The sequence below is a fragment of the Podarcis erhardii genome (assembly GCF_964252035.2).
Source record: "Podarcis erhardii genome assembly, chromosome: 9".
NCBI classification, from domain to species: Eukaryota; Metazoa; Chordata; class Lepidosauria; order Squamata; family Lacertidae; genus Podarcis; species Podarcis erhardii.
Genome location: NC_138512.1, coordinates 77,833,133 through 77,851,480, shown reverse-complemented (window position 1 = coordinate 77,851,480; position 18,348 = coordinate 77,833,133). Strand labels below are relative to the sequence as shown.

Sequence of the window (18,348 nt, the reverse complement as noted above, 5' to 3'; positions counted from 1 at the left end):
TCAACCAGGAAGGTCCACACAGTATCTGGACAATCCCTAATCAGCCAAGATGGGCATGGATAAAGGAGGCAGGTGGTGAGTCTACCAACTTGGAGGAATCTATCCACATCAACAGGGAGTATCTGATCAAAATGGTCCAACACTGGACCTGAAGTCAGTCGAGGAGTCTCCAGTTCAGTAACTGTATCTAAATTGGCAGGGAGGTCACGGTGGAGCAACAGGACTTTCTCCGCAAAAAAGCTTGCGAATGCCTCACAGCTGTGGGTCGAATTTGTGCTTAATTTAGTTGTCTTCCTAAGGACGTTATTGACCTAATTATTCTAAAAAGTTGTGCCGGGCGAGAGCTAGCGGATGCAATGGAAGCTGCAAAGTAAGATTTCTTAGCAGCTTTCAAAGCCATCTCATAGGCTTTCATAAGCGTCCTATAAGATGTTCTTGTGGCTCCGTCATGAGTCTGTCGCCATACTCGCTCTAGCCATCTGAGATCCCGCTTCATTTTCCGGAGCTCCTCAGTAAACCAAGGGGCCTGGTTTCGATGGGGTCGCAGAGGGTGGCCAAGAGCCGGTTATTCCAGTCCTCAACAAGGTCATCTAATGAGTCACCAGGAGGAGCAGGGTCCCGCAAGGCTTGTCAGAATCTATCAGGATCCATCTGTTTTCGCGGACGAGCCCAAATAGCCCGAGCAGGGGAGGAGCGGGAAGTCAATCTTGGCTTTCAGAGCATAGTGATCAGACCATGGCACTTCCACAGGGGGAAGCATGATCACATCTAGGCCAGCCCCAAAGATCAGATCCAGTGCGTGGCCTGCTTGATGAGTGGGGCCAAAAACAAACTGGGAGAGCCCTAGTGTTGTCATGGAAGTCAGTAGGTCCAGAGCCTGTGAGGAGGGAGCGGCATCAGCATGGACGCTGAAGTCTCCCAAAACCACTAGGTTTGGGAACTCCAAGGCCCAGCCCGCCACCACCTCCAGCAGGTCTGACAGGGTGGCTGCCAGTGTGCTGGGTGGTCGGTACACCAGCCAGACAGCCAAGCTCTCCTTGGTGCCCCACACGAGACCAACACATTCAATGCTGGAGATCGCCGGTGATGGCAGAGCTCTGAAAGAGCAATCCTCCCAGATTAGCAACGCTACTCCTCCCCCCGACCCACAGTGATGGAGGACAGAGAAACCTGGGGGTATTATCTCATGTAGGGAGACTACTTCGCCTTCCCGTACCCAGGTCTCCATCACACAAGCCAGGTCAATCCCCTGCGAGACAAAAAAGTCACGCATGGTGGCGGTTTTGTTGCCTATGGACCTGGCATTGCACAGGACCAGTGATGGAGGTGGGTAATCCTTGCTCTCCCTACCCTCATCCCTTGGGATGGGGCGTAGATTGGAAGGGGTTCGAGGATCACTGCATCTCGAAACCCTTCGCCGATAGAGATATTTAGCCCCACCGCCATTTCTCCCTAGCCCTTCAATAGTGGAAATCCCAGACCCCATACTAGCCTCCCCAATAGAGGGGTAACATCCCCTCAATAACAAGTCATCCTTGGGCCAGGACTCCTGGGTCAAAATGGTATGGGGAAGAGGTGGAGATTTGATGGGGTAGGTATCCCTAGAAGATAAAACCCAACCAACCACACTCCAAGTGGGGAGGACAGTCCCATGGTGTTTCATTAATTGTCAATCCCCCTCTCCCTCCTGGGTTGGTTGGAGGATGGTTGGTTCTATCTGTGGCTGTGGGAGTATTAATGAGGTATGCGCTATTAAGTGTGGATCACTGGCCAACAAAGAGCCAGCTTGGGAAGATCTGTCCATCCTGCCTCGCCAGGAGTACAGTAGAGAAGGTTGATCATTTTGATAGGTTTTTGGAACATTAGGCAAAGGTCCAGATGTAAATTTGATGCTGGATATCTCCAGATTGTCAGCAACATAGAGATCTTTAGGTGTTGTTGCCATAGAAATGTCGGAGGTGCCAAATTCCTCATCTAAAAAAAAAAAAAAGTAAAGGAATTGTGCGAGGGTGCGACACATGTCAGAGGGCCAAAGGGGAAAGGGCAGTGCCAGCGGGGTTGTTGGAACCGTTGCCCACACCAGGGAAGCCATGGGAGGTGGTAGGGGTGGATTTTATCACTGATCTGCCCAGATGTAAGGGAAGACCGCAGTCATGGTGGTGGTGGATCTCCTGACCAAAATGTGCCACTTCGTGCCCTGTTCGCACGCAGTGACAGTGGAAGAAACAGCCGAGCTGTTCGTAGAGCATGTGTTTAGGTTGCATGGGTTACCTGCACAGGTGGTTTCGGACCGGGGGGCTCAATTTACCTCACGATTTTGGCGCAAACTCATGGGGCTGCTCCAGGTGGAAGTGAGCTTTACGACGGCTAGGCACCCCGAGACCAATGGGCAAGCGGAGAGGGAGAATGCTGTTTTACAACAGTATTTGTGGTGTTATGTAAGTCAGAAACAGAACGATTGGGTGGACAAACTAGCCCTGGCAGAGTTTGCTTACAATAACGTGGAGAATGTATCCACTGGGATGACTCCGTTCTTTGCCAATCATGGGCATCATCCAAGGGCTTTCCCCGGGAGGGGGGAGGAGTCATGGAGTGTTCCTGCAGCTGAACAGTTTGTGGAGGAGATGGAAGCGATCCACAGACAGCTGCAGTTGAATTTGGAAAGGGCTCAGGAGTTATACAAGAAGGAAGCCGACAAACATTGGCGACCGGGGGAGGTTATCAGAGTTGGGGACAAGGTGTGGTTGTCTACACAAGGATTGCCTTGGAAAGGGGGCTGCAAGAAACTCAAGCCCAGGAAGGTGGGGCCCTTTGAGGTTATCCAACAAATAAATCCAGTGGCGTTTAAGCTCAGGTTGCCAGAGAGCATGAGAATCCACCCTGTGTTCCACAGTTCACTGTGTTCCCCTACAGGGAGGGAGGAAGGAGGCAGGGTAGTGGGGAAGGGGAAGGCCCACCACCCAAAATGGAGGAAAGGGAGCAGTGCAACGAGGTTATGGAAATACTGGACTCTCGTTGGAGAAGGGAGAATTTGGAATATTTGGTGGCTTGGGAAGGAGCCCTGACATCAGAGAATACCTGGGTCCTGGAAGACAGGATTTCCGAGAAGGAACTGGTGGAGGAGTTCCACAGTTTCCCCCCTGACAAACCCAAAAGCAAGGGTAGGTCCTTTCAACAAGTGTTCTAAACAACAGACGACAAAGAGGAATTCGAAGGTTTCCCAGTAGTTTTGCTGGCTTCTCCCCTACCACCCCAGAGGAAAGAGATATGGTTACAGTCGGGTCTCCTGAGCGGGAGGGGGCCTTTGAGGAGGGGGTGGATGTCAGGGAGAGGCAAACGGGGAAAGATTTAAGGGGAGAAACCAGCACTTATAGAGAGCCGAAAGAGATCATTAGCAGTCTGTTGCCTGACAGTGAGCCAGAGGCAGGGAGGGAGGAGGATGAGCCTGGAACCAGTCATTCTGTAAACAGAGGAAGTCAGGGGCGTGGTTTCCGCAGACTTGCATGTTGGGTAAAAAAAAGGAAAAAGAAAGCAGACGCGGCAACTGTGCCGGAAGGGTCGGACATGCTCTGAAGCACTGGAGATGTACTTTTGTACTTTGTCAATAAATCAAATAGATTGGAACTGGCCGTGAGCCCAGAGTTTTATCTATGCCGGCTTGACAGCATAAAGCCTCTGACAGAAATCAAGAGAAGTTCATTGTGTTTGTTGCCCAATGTTATCCCTATATGAGAGTCATGGCTCTGGAATTTCCCAGTGATAAAGCCAAAATTATATTTGTGATTAGTCTGCTAGAAGGGGACACCGGGTGCTGGGTGGCCCCCATTCTCATTGGCTGGCATGCTTGGTTGTCCTTATGTGCCTTGTAAGGTAGCGACCATGGAGATCAGAAGAGGCAATGGGACATCAAACACACAAAGTAAGGAAACAAATATTGGTATGCATTGCAAATAAATACATTAAACAGAAAACAGGCTATGACTGGATGCTTCCATTCTTTATTTTTGTAGCCATCTACATTTGAGTTTGTAGAATAAGGTCTTTTCAAGGTGTTTTTGAGTGCTGATGCCATAGAGTCCTATAATCTAGATGGCAGTGTGGATTGTGCATTAAAACAGTGAGGTGGGGTGATCTCTTGGTTTTGTTTTTGTGTAGTGATCATGAGATCCAGTTTCATTCATCTTCTTAGAGCCAAGCATCATCAGGCACCTTTTTACATATGTACCCTATGCGTTGCTCACAGTGTAATGCCATCCAACAATCCACACCGCAATCAAGGCCTATTGCAGCACAGTGGTTTTGCTGTGGATGTTTAGGCTCACCTCTTTTCCAGTACCTGAAAAGAAAGAGCAGCACTGATCAATCAAGAATGGATGTCTACTTCCTTACGCGCTCCCCGTGCCTTCTACCATTAAAAAGATGTTCAGCTCTTTCTCTCTTAACATCCACCCACAATTGGGATGGATTTTTCTCCCCGGCTTTAGAATTCTAACCATGTAAGGAAAACAACAACAACAACTGTGGGTCAAGACTGTCTCTTTTCTTTTAAACATGAAATGATTTCTCATAGGAAACTACAAAAAAGTGAAGGTGTCATCTTTGAAGGCTCTTTGGTACACACAAGAACTTTCAGTCAATTTCGTTTGGGAAGTATCCAATGCAGTACTTCTGCTATTGCCAGGATTTCCATTTCTGCAACAGAACTGGCCCTCTCTCCTTTCACATCCATCACCCACTCGATGCATGAGGAGAGCAGTGACACTATACAGAAACAAAAATGGCTATGTACTCAGATGAATTACAAAATATAATCTATAACCACAAAGCCATTATAGGGTTGATTGAAATGATATGATATCTCTCACATATATATCTTATCTAAATCTAACATGATGATTCTAAGATTACTTTAATCAGTTATCCATAGTTGACAAAGGTATCACCCTAGCCTCACTCTTATTGTCACTTGCATTCTCCAGTGTCCATTGTATACTGAATCAAGTCCCACTACACAGCACTGAAATTCTGTGATAAATGTATTCTATAACTCCCTCGTTTTTAGCTCTCTGTGAATCTATTAAATTGATTTTAGTAGTAATGGTGTAGTAGGTGTTTTTTTTACTCCCATGAGATGTTTGGGTGAGGGTCTGCAGTACTTAGCTAACTGGTAACCACTGGCATACAGGGTTTGTAAAGTTTACTCTGTGCCTTTGCCAAAAAAGGATCCGTGGTTGGTATTGGGTGCATCTTAATAGAGATGTATGTCATTGGATTTTGTTCCAGGAGACCTTGCAAAATTGAAAGCAGCCCTCTGTTAATCTAGTCTTGGTAATAAATGCCAGTCCAGTTTTCTGTTCTACTACCAAGCTGTGGATGAGTGAGATCTTACTCTGACCTTGTACATCCATCAACACAAGCTGAAAAGAGTTTTTAGATACTTAAAGGGAGCCATGAACTGTCTTAAACTGCCAGCTGACCGTGTTCCTCAGCATTACGTTCCTGCAAGTCCTTTTGAAGCTGATCTAAGCAGCACATACCATTTTAAAGTATGCCTTCAGCCTCTTGCAAATCACTGCATTCACTAAGAGAAGCATCCTGCCTCTCCAACGTAGTGAAGAGCACCATTCATTCACCTGGATAATGATGTGGAGGAGTACATATGTAGATCTTTGGTAGTAGAGAAAATTGCATGGCAAAATATATTTGGAAAGGGAAAGAATCAATTATGTAAACAGAATCTGCAACTTTTTGGAATGCATGCCATTAACAAATGTTTCTGCAGAAACTTACGTGACTAAAGCGTCTATTCCTGCCAGCCATCTCCATTTCTTTGTTGCCGGGTCTTTAAAGACTCCAAACCAAAAAAACCTCTGGCTCTTTTGTACTTGCCTGTTTATAAAATACTGGAGTAGGGGTGTTGAGAAAGAACAAATAAAATCTTTTAAGACAATGTCCCTTTCCCTGGGAGACTATAGCCCTTTACAGAAATTCAACAGGCATAAAAAAAACCCCACACATTTTAAAAGAAGCAGGTGTCACAGTTGAAGACCCAATACAAATTTTGGGGGGAAGCAGTGATCAAAATTATACATTGTATGCCCATCACCAATAAATATTTTTTACATTGGATGTGGTATTGGTCCCCTGAACAAAATTATGATGGTGATTATGATGATGGAATCAAGGAAGCATCCCAAAGAGGAAATATTGTAGTGGAGGGTAATTTCACATGCCCTCACCAAGACTGGCTACATATGTATTCCAGTCATGACACAGAGTTATAATTTCCAGATACTGTAAATGACTGTGCCAGAGAACAGTTGGTCTTGGAACCACCTAGCAGGACAGTGACCTGTGTGTCAAATACTCCAATTTCTGCATCCATGTTTGATGGTTGGTTCCAGAGACACTGGAATCAGTCCGGTTGTGGTATGCTTGATGACATGGCGATGGGGTCTCACCCATGTCTGTGCCCTGCAGCACCCCAGTAGGCCCTGTGCCAGGGCTAAGGGGCTGGGAGAGGGATATACCTTGCAAGCTCCTCTAGAGTCATCTCCATGATACTCTCCTGCCAGAAGGTTAGCGTGGTGAGGGAAACGTTTGTTTCTAAGCACTCAATACATCTCAAAGAGCAGAGGAAGAATTTATAGAGAATCCAAGAGATAGATGCCTCTGAAGTATCTCCTCCTCCTCCTCTTCCTCCTCTTCCTCCTCCTCCTCCTCCAAGATCTCCATCCCGACTGCCAGCTTCATTCTATTAGAGCTCAGCAGCTCCAAGAAACCTTATTGAGTCCCAGATGGTAGCAGCTCCTCCCTGCCCCACCCACCCCTTGGCTTGACTGATGGAGTTGTTGTCTTGGCTGCATACAGGTAGATGTAACCTTCTTAAATGGATAATGATAAGAACCCTTTGACTCAAGGAGATCCCCTACCTTTCCTATACTTAGCTTTGATGCTCACCTGTTCTTCCCTTGTTTCCACAGAAATTAGCTTGGCACCTTCCCTCTCACATCTTTTTTGTGAATCAGCCCATGAAGAATGGTCAGGAGAAAGGAAATACATTGTCCTTTGATATATAAGCCAACCACCATTCAAGTTACCAATAAGGTGGTCTTTGAGTTAAGCCAGATATGGAGGAAGAAGAGAAAAAGAAAACAAAATAGTGAATTCAATTTCAGCTTAAAATTCAAATTCAAGATAGGGAATTTAATGGGAACCACCTTGTATGCCTGTGCAGATTTCAATTATTTTTGTTAAGTTCATTTCTGTCGCCGCATGGTAACATATATTCATCTGGGAAGCTCAGAAATTTTAAAACAAGAACAACATTATCTCTTCAACCCATGTTGATGGTGCAGTAAATACCTGGGTGGGCATAGCTGGAACAGGGAGCACAGTCAAGAACCTCACCTACTTGTTTCCACCTGGATACTCAGGGGAGAATCAGGGCAGACTTGAAGGTTGGGAAGGGGGAGTAGTTGTGGTTTATCCAAATTCTCTTTCTCTTTCCAGGCCCTCTGTTCAGTTGCAGAGGGGGCAGGAATCTAGTGTGTGTGGTGCTGGCATTGGGCAACTGGGACAGATGAGGGATTCTGCTGGTTTACCATCTGGTTTGCTGCAAAGCATTCTCCCTGCCTGAGCTGACAGGATGGATCCAGTGGGCTTCCAAATGGCTCTGGGGGATTTTCCAGCTGATCTGACTGGTGCTCCTGCTGAGCTTTGGCTGATCTCTGGAACATCCGAATAATAATAATAATAATAATAATAATAATAATAATAATAATAATATGCTGCCTGTTGTTGTTGTTGTTGTTGTTGTTGTTGTTGTTGTTATTCATATGCTGCCCATCTGACTGGGTTCCCCCCAACCACTCTGGGCGAATTCCAAAAAATTAAAACACAATTGAACACCAACCATATAAAACCTGCCTGAACAGGGCTGCCTTCAGATGTCTTCTGAGAGTAAGATAGTTCTTTCCCCCCCTTGAGATCTGGTGGGAGGGAGTGCCACTGGGTGGGTGTAACTACCCAGAAGACCCCCTGCCTTGGCTTGGGCCATTGACACAATTGGCCCTGCATGCCCTTTCAGTTGACCTCTTTTGATTGTCTCTGCATGGGTGAAAATAATAAAGGTCAGGTCTTTTAGCTGACCTGTTTTGATTGTCTCTATTATAGGAAAGAATGACAGTCTTTTCTTTCATAACCATAGAGGCTAAATAAATTCAAAAGTTCAGGAGAACTGAACTAAATATCTCGGATGTTTCGGAACTTCCGGTGGAGCGCGATCCTCCCGCAACCGGGGATTTTGCCGGGAGGCAAATCTTGTGCTATTTCGGACAAGGAAAGGGTCTACAGGGTGCAGTAGCCCCTAAATTTAATCTCTGGAGGGTGTCCAGAGAGTCAGGTTCCCGGCGACGCCAAAAGCTACCCGCCCGGCCATCAGGTAACTCCAAAAAGGAGCAAAGAGTACGGCGGAGCGGGGATCGCGGGCTAAGGGAAGCCATTGTCTACAGCCGAATAGCGAAGCCCTGAGCTTGCAGGGAAAGCACTCCGCTCTCAAATATAAGGAATTCGGACCTAAAAATTACAGATTGGATGGTGGTTAATAAAGGAAGGATTCGGGGGAAAAAGAGAGAAGATTACGGAGTTCAGCTGTCATTTGGAATCAGCTCAGAAGCAGCGCTTTACACAGAGCTGGGAAAAGGAAAGTGAGTTGCCGCTAGCAGTTACTGTTGCTTTCTATCCTTTAACTTGTTTCTTTTTAAAAGTATCTCCTTACGGAGCTACAAAGAAATAAAAGACTACTAAGTTAAAGGCGGAACAGAGAGATACTATTTTGAAAATTGACAATCTTTTGATGTAACGGAGGGTAAAAGAAAGATCGAAGCTCCTGCTTACTTTTGGTTTTAAAATACAAAGAATTGTGTAGCGGAAAATGAGCTTCCGACGCCATTGGCATTTTTAAAAGTAGTGACAAAGACAAAAGACAGAACAGCGACGGTAGTGCATAAAAGTTGTTTATCTGGCTTTTCTTTCTTTCTTTCTTTTTTTACTTTGAGTTTTAATGACAAAATAGATATTAGGGACCCTAGCCAAACAAAATTACTGTTATTTGGACTTGGGAAAACTTCTATTTAGTTGGAGTATTTTTAACGTTTCTCAGATTTGGATTTATGACCCCTAGTGGATGGAATATATCACTACAATTTATTTATTTTCTAAGATCTTCTCATTGAAAGACTGATTATAATTGGAAAGAGACTTTGGCTCCTGTTTACATTTGGAATTTCCTGTTTTCTTCCTACATTGGCGATTTTGGAGTTTCGCTCTGGGAATTTTGGTTCGATACTTGGATTGATTTTGGAATATGGATCTAATGCAGACTTAAACTTCTGAATTGGCTCTCGGATCATTTGTTTATTACCAGTTTTTTATTATTATTACTATTTATTATTATTTCACTGTTACTGAAGAATAACTGTTGGGTTTTGGGACTTTCTGGATTAATTTGGAGGGAGTGCTTTGTTCTCTTTTTTCTTCTTTTTTTGAGGGAATTTTTGTGCTTGCCAAACATATAACTAAATATAATTGGATTACAAACGGTACAAAGGAATTTCAGAAGATTAGCTGAATAAGGATTTAGCCTAATTGGTGGCAAGAAGAATTGGTCATATTCCGGCCCCTGTTTTGGTCCTCTACTCCTTTTAAATAGTTTTGCTTTTTTACTGCTTTTCAATAGTTAAATTTACGGTTGGGCTGAAAATAGAAAATAGACAATTTACAAACTATAAACTACAAATCAGAAACCCGAACAAAAGATAAAATTGGACTTGACCAATATTTAGAAACTGAATTTCTGTAATTTGGGACATTTGTTGGATTTGTTTTTAGGGTGGCTGGTGGTCTTATAAAACGGTGTTGTGGAGATAATCTGATAATTTTTATAAGATGACACACCAGCAGAAGAAAGGGATGGAAAGGGGGTCCACAACAGATAGGAGGGCTTCTAAACAAGAAGCAGATTTCAAAGCAGAAATTTTGAAAATGTTTGCTGAATTAAGCAAAGTGAGAAGAATTTAGAAACTAAATTAGAACAAGTTGATAATAAGATTGGGAAAATGGACAAAAAAACTGATGAGACAGTTAATGAACTTAAAGGGCAAATAAAAGATGTATCTAAGAGAACACTATCTTTAGAGGAGGGGATGAAGAAGACAAAATTGGAAATGAAGGAAGTGAAGCGAGAGGAAGAGAGGATCAGGGTGGAGATGTCAGAACTAAATAAATCACAGGAAGAAATTAAAGATGCGATCGCCATGAACGAACTGAGACAGTGGGAAGTTAATCTGAGGCTGAGAGCCGTGCCGGAGATTCAGATGGAAAATATCAAAGAAAGATTGATAACAGAATTAGCACAGTGGCTGGAGTTAGCAATAGAAGAGGTGTCAAAAACAGTACAAAGTGCATTCAGAATGAGAGTTAGAACAACCAAAGCAAGAAAATTTCCAGGTGACTGCTTAATAACTTTCAAGGATAGAGAAATGAGAAATCTGATATTGCAGAACAGAGAGAAAAGATTGAATATAGATGGAAACTACATAATTATCTTTAAAGAGATACCAATAAGATTGCTGAAACGAAGGGACCCATACAGGCCACTGGTGCAGATTCTAAAGAAAAATAACATTGATTTTAAATGGGAATTTCCAGAGGGAATTTCGGTTTTTTACAAAAGTAAAAAGCACAGACTGACAAGCCCAGAAGAAACAGGAAAATTTCTGAGAAGGTACAAGGAATTGAAAGTAGAGAAGGAAGAAGTTAAAGGTGCAGAAGGAGGAGCAGGAGCCAGAGGAGAGTTGGAATCTGGGGAAGAAGAAGAAGAGAATGGAAGGAAAACAGATGATGATGAAGAAGAAGAAGAAGGAGAAGCGGTAGAAAGGTTATAGAAAAGTAAACCAAACTTATTAAAGCGGAATTACCATGGCGTTAAAATTATGGAATTGGAATATAAATGGAATGAATGAGAAGAAAAAACAGAATAAAATTGAACAATTTCTAAAAAAGAAAAATTTGGACATTATATGTTTACAAGAGACACATGTGGCAAGAAAACATAGAAAAATCTTGACTAACAAAAAATTAGGAAATGAATTTGTATCTTCGGATAAAGAGAAAAAAAGAGGGGTAGTTTTATATATTAAAAGCAAAATCAAATCTCAACAAATCTTCAAAGATGAAAAAGGGAGGATCATAGCAATCCGGATCAGATGGCAAGGGGAAAATTTTATAATTGTCAGGATCTATGCACCTAATGGAAACAAGACTGATTTTTACAAAATTTTGGAAGAAAAACTATTTGAGTAAGGCATTTGACAAGGTGCCCCATGATATTCTTGTAAAGAAGCTGGTAAAATGCGGTCTTGACTATGCTACCACTCAGTGGATTTGTAACTGGCTGACTGACCGAACCCAAAGGGTGCTCATCAATGGTTCCTTTTCATCCTGGAGAAGAGTGACTAGTGGGGTGCCACAGGGTTCTGTCTTGGGCCCGATCTTATTCAACATCTTTATCAATGACTTGGATGATGGACTCAAGGGCATCCTGATCAAATTTGCAGATGACACTAAACTGGGAGGGGTGGCTAACACCCCAGAGGACAGGATCACACCTCAAAATGACCTTGACAGATTAAAGAACTGGGGCAAAACAAACAAGATGAATTTTAACAGGGAGAAATGTAAAGTATTGCACTTGGGCAAAAAAAATGAGAGGCACAAATACAAGATGGGTGACACCTGGCTTGAGAGCAGTACATGTGAAAAGGATCTAGGCGTCTTGGTGACCACAAACTTGACATGAGCCAACAGTGTGACGCGGCAGCTAAAAAAGCCAATGCAATTCTGGGCTGCATCAATAGGAGTATAGCATCTAGATCAAGGGAAGTAATAGTGCCACTGTATTCTGCTCTGGTCAGACCTCACCTGGAGTACTGTGTCCAGTTCTGGGCACTACAGTTCAAGAAGGACACTGACAAACTGGAATGTGTCCAGAGGAGGGCAACCAAAATGGTCCAAGGCCTGGAAACGATGCCTTATGAGGACCGGCTAAGGGAGCTGGGCATGTTTAGCCTGGAGAAGAGGAGGTGAAGGGGTGATATGATAGCCATGTTCAAATATATAAAAGGGTGTCACATAGAGGAGGGAGAAAGGTTGTTTTCTGCTGCTCCAGAGAAGCGGACACGGAGCAATGGTTCCAAACTACAAGAAAAAAGATTCCACCTAAACATTAGGAAGAACTTCCTGACAGTAAGAGCTGTTTGGTTTGACAGTGGAATTTGCTGCCAAGGAGTGTGGTGGAGTCTCCTTCTTTGGAGGTCTTTAAGCAGAGGCTTGACAACCATATGTCAGGAGTGCTCTGATGGTGTTTCCTGCTTGGCAGGGGGTTGGACTCGATGGCCCTTGTGGTCTCTTCCAACTCTATGATTCTATGATCATATGTGGGGGGATTGTAAGAAACTGAAAGGTTTCTGGGAGATGATATATAATGAATTGAAAAAGATATTTAAATATACATTTGTAAAGAAACCAGAAGCTTTTCTTTTAGGGATTACAGGAAAGGAAATAAGAAGAAAGGACTGTAAACTTTTCCAATATGCAGTTACAGCAGCAAGAATTTTATTGGCCCAGAAATGGAAACAAGAGGAAATACCGACGCTAGAAGAATGGAGAATGAAACTGACAGACTATGCAGAGTTGGATAAGTTAACTGGGAAAATTAGATATTGTCGAGACCAAAAGTTCATTGAAGACTGGGGAAAATTTATAGAATATGTGAAAAATATATGTGATGTGCAAACAACACTATCAGGGTTCCAAGAAGCACTGTGAAATTTGAGATGTATTGTTAAAAGAAATAGAAGCGGGAGGGGAAACTAATGGCAATACTAAACAGAAGAAATGTGTAATTGACAGGTAAATATGGATGATTGGCAGAGAAGCTGAAGGAAGTCCAAAAAGCGATAATTTGTGAAAATTTGGATAAAATTGTATTTGTGCTGAAAATTAATAAAAATCATTAAAAAATAATAATAAATATCTCTGATGTTTCTCTAGGGTGACCCCATGCAAAGGACTGCAGTACTCTGTTCTGGCTCTAAGAGTTTTCAGCTAGAGGAGGGGCTTTCAGCTGGGGCAGAATCAGGGCAGGTTCTCACTGCACTACAATTCTTCATCTTACCAATTTCTTTTTGCAGTTCATCATTTTTGTTGGCAAGATACCGCATTTCCTCTGATTTGTTTAGCGCTACAGCGAGTATTCCAAAGTCTAAAAGATTTGAAATAGTTCAAGTCAAAAGAGTATCTGAAATAACAATCTGCAAATATTAAGAAACCATTTTCAAACATTTTTAAACACTCTAGCCTGAAACAAGAAGCAGAGCTCAAGGATCGGGTTCTTATGAATATGAGGACAGACTTGATTCTTTGTGGCTGAGATCACCAATGAAAAGCCTCAGAAGAATCCTGCAGCTGGATCAGACCAAAGACCCATGCAATCCACTATCCTATTCTCATATTAAAACTGGCTCATGAAGTATCTCTAATGTTCCCGTCCTATGTCCTCCTTTTCTGCTGGGAATCACTGGATCACAAAGCAATTCCCCACTGAGTCACACAGTAAAGCGAAATATGCAAATATTACTTTACAGTTTTCTATTATGCTTTCTGAAATCTAAGAAAATAGAGGCGCCCAAACTCTTTTTTGGATGAATTCTGGGTTGCATTTCACATAGAACTAAATAGGACATTATGTCAGTGCAGGAATTTCTCCTTGTGCAATACAATCTTCAGCCCCTTTCCCTCCAATCTGTTCTGACATTTTTCCCCACCCTGGAGAACAGCTTTGGTGATGGCATGCAGGGAGAAGTGGGGGCAAAGTTCCCTTGTGCTAGTGCTAAATCTTGTGTCTCACCATGTTTGCTGCTAATATCGTTATGTACTTTTTGAACTTTGAATAAAGATGTTAAAAAAACAAAACAAAACAAAACAAACAACTGTCAGCTTTTCTTCCTGCTGAGGAATGAAATAGTGATAAACTCTGTTGGGTTGTGAGTTTCATTTCCTGACATATGGTTGATAGAATCATAGAATCATAGAGTTGGAAGAGACCACAAGGGCCATCGAGTCCAACCCCCTGCCAAGCAGGAAACACCACCAGAGCACTCCTGACATTCCTATATGTATCGCTCACACAATATGAAAGTGAATAAAAGGAATTGAAATATGTTTACGTTAAAAATGTTCTAGCAAACATGAGGACGTGCATATGAAATGCTTACCATCCTTGTCCTCATAGAATGAATCAATCCCAACAACAAAGGTTCGAATCATGGTCATTGCCACTTGAAACTCCTCTCTGTTTTTCACTTCCTTCTGATCTAAGGAGGAGGTAGGTAGAAAAGAAATGAAGAAATTGTTTTCTAGCACCCTGGTCTGATGACCTGGGGGAGGGGATACTTGGTTTCAAACTGCTTTTAATACTGAATTTAAATTGCTGACCTGTGCCCCAGGACCTTAGAGAGAAGGGTGAATAAAAAATCAAATCAACAAAAACATAAATATGATTTTTATTAATATTTTCTTCTCCCCACCCTTAAATTGATGTTTCCTATGCCTTGATTGAGGCTGCCCTGCTGGTCTGTTTTCATTTAGCCTGTTTTTCATTTCATTTTCATTTAGCTAAATGTATTTCATTTAGTCTGTTTTCATTTCAAGTCCTGTTTTCATTTAGCCTGTTGCTTCTGTCATCAGATGGTTTGGCCTTCCTTTGAGAGCTTTAGATTTTTGGGTGTCCAGATACCCCTGTCCTCTTTGTCCTGTGGACTTGCATTTGCCAGGCTGCCAAATGCCCTGCTGTAATGCAAATTCTTGGTTCATTTGGTTTCCTCCCCCTGAGCTTTGCTTACTTTGAGTGCCCTTTAAATATGAATTAGCTATGAAAATAGGCCATTTGTTCATCTATCCACTGCTATCCACTACTCTTTTTCTGATGAGTACTGGGTTGCATTCCACATAATTCTAAGGAGGACATTATGTCAGTGCAGGAATTTCTCCTTGCGCAATGCAATCTTCAGCCCCTTTCCCTCCAATCTGTTCCCCACCCTGCTGAGCAGCTTTGGTGATGGCATGCAGGGAGAAGTGGGGGCAAAGTTCCCTTGTGCCAGTGCTAAAATCTTGCAGTAGCACAAACACTGTGAATTAACAGTGTGATGGGGAAAAACAGCATTTCTAGTGGGGGGATGTGAGAATCACAACCATCTGCTTTTCTTCCTGCTGAGCAATGAAATGTGATAAACTCTACTGGGTGATGAGTTTCATTGAATAAATGTATTGCTTACACAATATGAATCCCAAAGTGAACTACAGGAATTGACGCCTGTTAAATTAATCAGGGTCTAGCAAAAGTGAGGATGTGCATTAAAAAATGCTTACCATCCTTGTCTTCATGGATTGTATCAAGCCCAACAACAAAGGTCCGAATCATATCCATTGCCATTTGAAACTCGTCTCTTTTTTTTGTTTCCTTTTGATCTAAGGAGGAGGTAGGTAGAAAAGAAATGATTAAAATGTCTGACTGTCTGGTGGAGGGGATACTTGGTTTCAAACTGCTTTTAATATTGAATTTAAATTGCTGACTTGTAAGGCAGATAAGAAATCAAACCAACAAAACCATGACTATGACTATTATTAATATTTTCTCAGCCCTTGATAGTGGCTATCCTGCTGGTCTGAAGTCCTGTTTCAATTTGGCCTGTTGCTTCTGTCATCAGATGCCTTGGCCTTCCTTTGAGAGCTTTAGAATTTTGGGTGTCCAGATACCCCTGTCCTCTTTGTCCTGTGGACTTGCATTTGCCAGGCTGCCAAATGCCCTGCTGTAATGCAAATTCTTAGATCATTTGGTTTCCTCCCCCTGAGCTTTGCTTACTTTGAGTGCCCTTTAAATATGAATTAGCTATGAAAATAGGCCATTTGTTCATCTATCCAGTGCTATTTTTCTAAAAAAAAGAGGCACTGGAACTCAGCATGAATGCCGCCCTTGTTCCCTTAGATTGGCAACAGAGCCCACCTGAGAGGGCCTGGAACTGATGAATTTCGGCTGAAAAAAGCCTTGCATATATCTTGATATTTAGGTAGGCTCTGGACCCACCCACTTTGGCCATGGCCTTATCATCTGCAGTCTGTTTCCCCCAAGCACTTTCCTTCAAAGGGACTGGAGCCCTAGAAGAGGGCAGGGTGGCGAGGATCAGGAATGCGGGCTCTCCCTCAGCAAATGAGGATTAGTTGGGAAAGGAGCAGAGAATGGCAATTGGGAAAGGGAATTGTCCAGGGTGTCCCAGGGACTTGTGTTAGCCTGTGCTTCTGTTCCATGTTCTGGAACTCACTTATACAGTGGTGCCTCGCAAGATGAAAAGAATCTGTTCCGCGAGTCTCTTCGTCTAGCGGTTTTTTTCGTCTTGCGAAGCAAATCCATTAGCGGATTAGCAGATTAGCGCTATTAGCGGCTTAGCGGCTTTTAGCAGCTTTTAGCGGCTTAGCGGATAAGCGGCTTAGCGGCTTAGCAGCTTAGAAAAAGGGGGGGAAAGGGGGGGGAAGTCGGAAAAACTCGCAAGACATTTTCGTCTTGCGAAGCAAGCCCATAGGGAAATTCGTCTTGCGAAGCACCTCCAAAACGGAAAACCCTTTCGTCTAGCGGGTTTTCCGTCTTGCGAGGCATTCGTCTTGCGGGGCACCACTGTAAATTGTAAGCAAAACAGTGCCATTGCTCTCACTGGGTGACAGCTGCAACTCCCTCCCTGAAATAAAAGAAGGATCAAAGGGATAAATGGAAGGTGGATCCTGCCATCTCTTTTTGGAATGCTTTTGGCATTGAAGGAACGCCCGTGACATTAATTGCAAAGTATGCTAATTATGTACTTACATAGAATGTATATCAGCAGTGTCATGACAGTAAGGATGCAAATCTCAAGTATGATCAATCTTTCACCCGTTGGAGATTGGAAGAAGGTAACCAATTCCTGAAAAAGAGATGCTTGAAGAAAGACAATTCTACTTTAGCCATCAGTAGCCAACATACCATTCCCAGCCCAGGAAAAAGGGTTTCCATATTCTGTGGCAGCCATCAGCCAGAGAAAGTCCATTGTTCAGGGGGTGGGCACTTGGGAGGATAAGCAGGTGGAGGAAGCAAGGTGAGATGTCTTGCTGCTTGAGGAAACTTTTCTGACCAATGTCTGGATCAGAAGACAGGAGCCTTTGATATTACTTTCTCTCCCTACCCCCCAACAAATGACAAGATGCCCCCTCCATACACATAATTCCACATACAAAAGCTGGGCTGAACTGGCCACTGGCTGATATTTCGATGCTGCTGATGGGGCAGCAGACTAACTGAGGAGGTGCAGTGCAGCTTGTGTGGTCTTCATATCTCTACCCACCACAGCACCTGCTACCTGAGGCAACTGCTTCATTCTGCCTAATGATGGAGCCATTCCTGGCTGCACAGAGTAAAGGAACACCACAGCAGCAAAAAGTGTGCTGAATCCTGGGGTTTCTATGGGGATTAGTGGATCTCTGGCACCCAAAGAGTTGTGTGTGCTTTTCTCTGCACTCCTCCCTAGCACAACCTGACTGGCTCCACTCCCTGCCTGTCTCTCCATCAACTTCCCTTTCCCATGCATTCCTCTACTTCATGAGAAACCTCATCCCATATGACTGTGCTGTATACAGACCACCAGCTGTTGCTTTACGCTTTCTGAGCGCTAGCTGTCTTCTGGACATTGCATGTCTTCGGGAGGCTGCACTCTTTGCAGGCGTTAGCTTCCCCATCCTCGCAGTTTTGTCTGTGAAACAACAAGCTATTATAACATGGAGTATAAGACTATGAACTCATTGGTTGGATGGTGGGTGTTTAACTTTCAAGACCCAGAGTATAAGTCTCTTGTCAAGCATCAAAGCTCACAGTATTTGCTTTTGTTGTCCTGCCCTTAATCTCCCTATTACAGGAACATAAATTTTAAAATAGATGCACACCTACAAATGTAAAGGATTTTCTTGGTACAAAGTAGAAATGCACAACAACTTAAAGTAAAAAATGGGTCTCAAGGGGCATTTCCAATATTACACTTTGGTGTCTATCAGTATTAGACAATCCTTTCCTATAAAGACATTTTTGAAACGTCTTTCTTTTTCTTCTGCTGGATCAATCTCAGTTTTAAACCAAAAAGATGTTCCATATGGATTCCAAGGAATTTAAAAAATGTTTTAGGTAATATATAGCACCTTCTCATTTTGCAT

At 43.1% G+C, this 18,348-nt stretch overlaps 1 protein-coding gene across 3 annotated transcripts; it reads right to left on the bottom strand.

Annotated features, from left to right (window-relative positions):
• Nucleotides 1–3,976: 3,976 nt before the first annotated feature.
• LOC309350347 (CD209 antigen-like protein C) lies at nt 3,977–17,313 on the bottom strand. 3 transcript variants are annotated; one of them, XM_081877368.1, is made up of 7 exons: nt 16,976–17,313; nt 15,490–15,588; nt 14,337–14,435; nt 13,238–13,324; nt 6,961–7,112; nt 5,791–5,903; nt 3,977–4,336 (listed from the first exon to the last, which is right to left on the bottom strand). In XM_081877368.1, exons 1-7 carry the CDS (start codon nt 16,998–17,000, stop codon nt 4,186–4,188), a joined length of 726 nt encoding a protein of 241 aa, XP_081733494.1. In that variant the 5' UTR covers nt 17,001–17,313; the 3' UTR covers nt 3,977–4,185. The 3 variants fall into 3 exon arrangements, with proteins under 3 accessions (XP_081733494.1, XP_081733496.1, XP_081733495.1); XM_081877370.1 differs by lacking the exon at nt 15,490–15,588; XM_081877369.1 differs by lacking the exon at nt 14,337–14,435 and having other exon boundaries at nt 16,976–17,312.
• Nucleotides 17,314–18,348: the final 1,035 nt, after the last annotated feature.

What these genes read in the sequence shown, in the direction of transcription:
- LOC309350347 (XM_081877368.1), bottom strand. Translation starts at nt 17,000, where the DNA reads ATGACACTGCTGATATACATTCTAT. An exon ending in ACTGCTGATATACATTCTAT is followed by an intron (nt 15,589 to 16,975) that starts GTAAGTACATAA and finishes CCTCCTCCTTAG; the next exon opens with ATCAAAAGGAAACAAAAAAA. An exon ending in TGAACTGCAAAAAGAAATTG is followed by an intron (nt 7,113 to 13,237) that starts GTAAGATGAAGA and finishes CTTAACTCAAAG; the next exon opens with ACCACCTTATTGGTAACTTG.